The sequence below is a fragment of the Paramormyrops kingsleyae genome, chromosome 7 (assembly GCF_048594095.1).
Source record: "Paramormyrops kingsleyae isolate MSU_618 chromosome 7, PKINGS_0.4, whole genome shotgun sequence".
In the NCBI taxonomy this organism is placed as follows: domain Eukaryota; kingdom Metazoa; phylum Chordata; class Actinopteri; order Osteoglossiformes; family Mormyridae; genus Paramormyrops; species Paramormyrops kingsleyae.
This window is the reverse complement of record NC_132803.1, coordinates 10,146,986-10,152,985: the sequence shown is the minus strand read 5'-3', so window position 1 is coordinate 10,152,985 and position 6,000 is coordinate 10,146,986. Positions and strand designations below refer to the sequence as shown.

Below are 6,000 nucleotides of genomic sequence, written 5' to 3'. Positions count from 1 at the left end.
GTTTATCACGTTTGCTCCTGTTCTTTTCAGATGGCAACATCACGTTATCTTGTGTAACCACACATTTGCAAATTTACATGGCAGAAATTACGTAAATTACGTAATTATTACTGCCCCCTCAAATGATTAAAAACGTAAATATAGAAAGTGAACACCGCAATATATAAATAATGCTATTTAATTCAGCGTGCTGACAGGGACACGCTCGGCAGCGTGCGCGTTTCCGCGTGCACGCGTCTAGGCACAGGGGGGGTGCGCGCTCCCGTGCTCATGGCCATTGAAAACAAAGCTAACTGCGTGGTTTCTATTATAACCGAGGAGAGGTTCATCGAGAGCTGCTTAGACAAGGGCAGAGAAAAGGAGGATAATTATGGATATAGAACGATATTAGGTGCCGTCGAGACCCGGTGGCAGCACGGAGGACATTGGTACCGCAAGACACCCCCAGAATCGGAGGAATTTTTGAGTTTCTCTGCGCCCCGCTGGAGCGCTTTGTTACATTAGCTGGCTAGCTAACCGGACATCGCTGCCATTCCTCCGGCGCACGCAAGGCCGCCTATGCGACGCCCGTGAGCCGGGGCGAGCCACCAAACTGCCATGTCGCCGTCGAACGGCGCCCGCTGAGTAGCCGACGCCTCACACCGAACCGGAGTTTCCCCTCCGCCGTCCGGGAAGCGGGGGGAGCCGGAGCACAGCGCCGAGGCCGTGTGGAAGCCCAGCTGCACGGCGACATGGCGGAACAGAGCTACTCGTCGTGGTGAGTGAGCGCATACCGGGCGAAACCGTTCGGAATACAGCGGACATGAGGTCGCTGCCCGTCCGCGGCGACGGCCGAGTGCTCGGCACTTATTATTATGGGCTGCCGGCCCTGGCGGGGTCGCGTAGTGACGGCGACGAGCCGGACCGGCCGCGTTCATACCGCACGCGTCTCTACACTTTAAAAATGTGGTTTTTTTTAGCACTCTCTCGGTGTTCTTGCAGGTAATCCAGTCCTCCCTGTGTATTATGTTTAGTGCAAAGTATAAGAATGACAAACAAATGTTGTCAAATAAAAAAAAAAAAAAAGAAACCCGCCGCCCGTCGCATGTTATTCGGCCTCCAGGTTCGTTGTCTTGTGCAATTAATGGCATAATGTCCATAACGGCCATTGACCGCATCCCTTTATTGTATTTGAAAAGTCCAGGCACTGTAAGAGTTTTTGTTACTAAGCACGGCTACACTACCGTATACTTAGACTGAAACATCTCCCTTGGCCCGATAAATACTCCCTTTTCTTGGCGAGCCGGTCGGTTTTCTCTTTCAGGTTATAAACTATGCAGTTTTTGTATTCTCGTCCATCAGGCTGGAAATGGGGATTGTTTCTACATTTTTAAACGCTGATCGAATCTGCAACGAAGACGTGTGGTTACACTAAGGAGTGTTTTCTGTGACTACGCTCCTGTTTGCGTGTTTATTTACCGTGGTTATTAAAGTTTTGTGAAGATATCGCATCCCCTGTCCTTAGCAAGACAGGCTGGCAGCTAAATAATAGTAGACCAACCCGGCTTTTGGTTTTATCAGTTTGGGAGGGGAGACATTTTGGGGCCTGGTGGAAAATAAAGGTGAAATTGGTCTCTTTGGAGAGCCCCCGTCTCACATTGCAGCAGTTAATTACCGTCCAACCCGAAATAGATTGGGTTTTGTTGTCTCCCATGCGCATAGATCCTAGCCATAGGTGACATTTTGAAGAGACGAGAAGAATGGTTCTGACATTTTAGAAGCCGTATTTTTTTTCTTCGATGTTGATCCCGTCTGTGTGAGTGGCATAAAAAATGGGCACAAAACGGGTTTCTGACATTTTTATTATAGTTGTATCCTGTTTTGTTTCCGGCCAGGAAAAAGAACCATTGATTTTGTAGTATTTTGAAAGGTTGACATCATTTTTTGGGAGTAGATGTCGGCCAGAAAAGTTTGCACCAAGGCTGCTATCAAGCTGCCATTGCAAACCACTCTCAATAACAACATTGAGTCAAAACAAACTCTTAATTGCGGATGTCTGCATGACTGAGGCCCTGCGGTTGAAAGGGAGCCTCTGCCCTTGTTTGTAGGTTGCACTGGGTTGACGCCGTTTCGTCACGGCTCCCGTGGTCTCCAGTGGTGACCGGCGCTGACCACTGTGTGACACAGGTCCTGGAAGGGCTGTGATGGTCTGGGGTGCTCCCTTTCCTCACCATCTTAAATCTCTGATTTTTCCCACACTGGAGGCAGCAAGGCTGTGATTAAATAATGGCGCAAAGATTAAACGCCACGCAGAAGCCAGGGCGTCTGGCGCAACGCTGTCTTGAATTCCCCCTCTTCCTCTCCTCAGGGGGCAGCGCTGCTGAGCTCTCACAGAAGAAGTGCTTCTCCAATTCAGTCGGCTCCTGAAAGAGTCACGGAAATGCTGCATTTTATGTGTGTGTGCAGTGTACAAACTGTACAGAGGCTGTTCTGACATCCTCCTTGACTCATCCTCAGAGCAGGACAGTTGCAGGTTTTGGGCCCATTCAGAGTTGGGCCTGTAGTGTTCGCCTTCAACCAGCACTTTCAACTTCCTTTAAAAGAATAGTTTTTGTTTGTGTCTGTTTACGGTTATTGGCAGACACTGGCAGGAGGAAATTTTTGCAAATGCTTTGGGGGCCTGGTGCTGAGCCCTCTGGCCTGGGTATCTCCACTGAGCCAGACTTACTTGAGCATCCTCCTATTTTCATCCGATGGCAAAACTTCGGCAGCAGTCCTGCTGTGACTTACTTTCCAGGAACATCACTGAAGACCTCATGGTTGCCTGTCATGGCTCTGCATTGAATTTGGGATGCTGGTGTCCATCTGCGATCCCAGGGACCTTGAGATACTAGTGAGGCTGAGATAATTAGGTACCTTGGTTTGAGCGACACACTAGTTTCTAGCTGTCTTGCAAGGTGTAGCTTGTGACTGCATCATATAGGTCACATACAGTTTGAAAAGAATCTGAGCTTTAGGAGTCATGGTGGGTGGAGCTTTTGTCAGCTGTCAATCAGTTTTACCAGCTTCTCATTGGTTACTGTTGATTTCTGTTGCATGCCAGGGAGTGATTCACGGAACACAATGATCCCACCCACTCTGGATTTTTCTAAGCCTCTCGCTTCCCGGCGATCATAATCGTTGTAATTTCACAGGTGTTGCTGCGGTAACAGAAACAGGATAAGCTGGAGGTCGGCTGGGTCCCTGCGCAGCCCGAGAGCAGCTTAGCTGTGAGCGAATCCTGTGGTCGTACCACATCAGTAGGGGCGCGTCATGTGACTGGCCTTGCGGTGGAGCGAGTATTAGCTGTTCCATGTCTGAGACCAGGCTGCCAGGCAGCTGAAATGGATGCAAGTGGTTACACACATGGGGTATTATGGTGCTGGAGCGAGATGTTATGCTAATATGGTGATGGTGGCAGGTGATGGATCATTTAACATCTGAAGAACATTTAAAAACCATCTTTGACAGAGTGAGGACCTGATTGGTGTTTTTCTTCCCCGTTTATTCTTACCATCAAGGAGATGTGGTTCATGGCTGACAACGTCAGGTCCCCTCTGGGTCGGTCAGATTCTCCTGAAGGGGGAACTAGTGAGCGATCTTGAGGAGCATCGAAGAACAGTTGTACAGGGTGTCTCCGTTTTGTGGGGGGTGGGAATGTCGTTAGCATGCGACAAGCATTGCCAGAAGGAGCCCCAGCTGGATTTCAGACTCGCACTGGTTGGAAAGCACCAACTGCTCTGGCCACACTATTTAATGATCCTGCCCTCAAGCCCCAGTGATTATTCCTACCAGGCCACCCATTGGTCGGATGTGTTTGGGCTTAAGGACAAGAGCCGCAAAATATGTGATATTAATATCATCATCGCATGTTATGCATATGCAGTTGTCAAATCGCAAGCATTGCTGTAGTCAGCTGAGTTAAGACAATAACGTTTTTACTTTGCCATAGCAAACAAAGTGAGTGTTGCAGTTTTAATTATGGGTCCTTTTCAACATTATATATAATATGATATAATATGTTTCTAAAAAAGCAATCTAAAGTTTTCTGTTTTTGCATTGGCTCGGAGAGCACATGCAGAGCTCATCATAACCGTTTTCGTCCTTGCCGTCTGACTTGACCATAGACAGCGTAGCGTTTGAGAAACAAAAACAAAGAAATACGAACAAGAATTGGTCAACAAAAGACATTTGCTTTCTGCTGTATGAAAATATTTTGGGTTCCGTAGAGAACATATTGACCAAAAGCAGGGCATTTGTCGACCCTGCTCTGTGTCTGTTGGCACTTGTGGCAACGCCACCAACTTATTTAAGATTAAGATGCGTTTTATTGATGCCGGGGGAAATTTCTGCGGCATACAGTAGTAAGAACATGGTGCATAGATGAACATGCATATAGAACCAAACAGACAAGTCAGACTTCGGTACTCTCTACTGTTGGATAATAAACTCTATTTGGTTATAGTTTATTTTAGGTAAATTTCAACTAACTTTTATAAATATTGTAATATTAATTGCAAAAATGTTACATATTGCAAAGTGATTTTTTTTTTCCAGTCCTGTGCAGTGCTATTAATAACATCAGTGCAGTGCCTGTTACATCACAAGAGAGGTTTTAAAGATTAGCAATGCTGAGGGCCTGCTGCTGGCAGGCGGAGCGGACTGACCGGATTCCTGTGTTCAGGAAGGTGACACCCCGGCTGCCTGTTAGCACTTCAGGAGCTCGATCAGAGGGCATGGTTTTCGAGGTCCTTCAGGCACCTCTCTGCGCGCGTGCAAATCCTGGGACGCCCCTCATGATCGCCCACCAGTTCCCCTTTCAGGAGAATTCGATCGATCCAGAGGGGACCTGACATTGTCAGCCATGAACCACATTTCCTGGATGTTTGAATAAGCAGGGAGGCAAACAGGGAGGCGAAGGGGCGTCACAAGAAGCTGCTCTTAAGGGGCCCCAGGAGCCAAGGGAAGGACTGGCCGATGCGGGGCACAGGGGGCCGTCCCCTGTCGACTGGACATGTGCACAAATCCCCCCCCCCCCAAATGTCATTCATACTGTAGGTCATTAGATTGACACATTTTTTTTGTGTGAACTATCAACTAAACCCCATGTGAAACATCTATTGTGAGTCGGTAGCACTTCTATCCTGATTGTGTCAGGAGCTGGAGTAGAATTACACCCCTCAGTGCTGGTCCCATCTCCCTAACAGCTGCCCCTTGCGCTCCTGTCCATTTTCCACCTTTTGATGAGTACCCAAATTGAAGCTTGTATTAAATGGGGGCCGTCTCAGCCCCTTCTTCTCTGGTTTATTATCCTCAGTCCCTGGTGTTTTGAAAAGGCAGAAAAGTGGGCAGGGTAGCAGAAAGGGTCTTGGAACTGTATGACACTTCAGAAACCAGAAATGCTTTTTTTTCTCTAACTGGAACAATGAGGGTAGTGAGTTTCTCCAGCTCTGAGGTATGAGAACCAGCACTGAGGGTCTGTATCCCGCCCCCCGTCAGTGAAATATGCTGTTTTATGAATTTGGCCACAGAATAATGCATTGGGGACAGGTTGTTGAGGCTGTGCTTTGCATTGCTTAATGGCTGCTTACTGTGGGTGGGTGGGTCACTTTATGGTTTTGCAGGAGAAGCAGCTGCGGAGCTGTGTGATAGACGATAGACTGCATCAACCGGTCTCTTAATCAAGGCATGTGACTTTGTCAGAGGTGTTTCTGTCGTTTAATCTGAGGGTGTAGCGAGAATGTCATCCACGATTCCTCTCGCTTTTTATTACCGTCACTCCCTTCCCTGTCTCTGCAGTGTGTCTGAGTCTGTGCCAGTTTGCTTTGGCACCAGTGCTACCTGGGATTAGTCCCAGTGGGTTTCACTGACCCACTTTTAGGAAAGGGGATGGGTTCGGGTCAGTGCAAGGTGGGGAGGTGGGAATATTGCAGCTGGCTTATTGTTTTGGCATTGGGTGGGGGCTGCATCACGCTGCGTGTG

General features: G+C 48.1%; 1 protein-coding gene across 1 annotated transcript in view; it reads left to right on the top strand.

Moving 5' to 3' along the window:
- The first annotated feature begins 217 nt into the window (after positions 1-217).
- Positions 218-6,000, top strand: part of LOC111842180 (signal peptide peptidase-like 3) — a 28,214-nt gene continuing 22,431 nt past the window's right edge. The window contains exon 1 of the mRNA XM_023808537.2: positions 218-757. Within this exon, the coding sequence (XP_023664305.1) occupies positions 732-757 (26 nt within the window). The 5' untranslated portion in view covers positions 218-731. The remainder of the gene's footprint in view (positions 758-6,000) is intronic.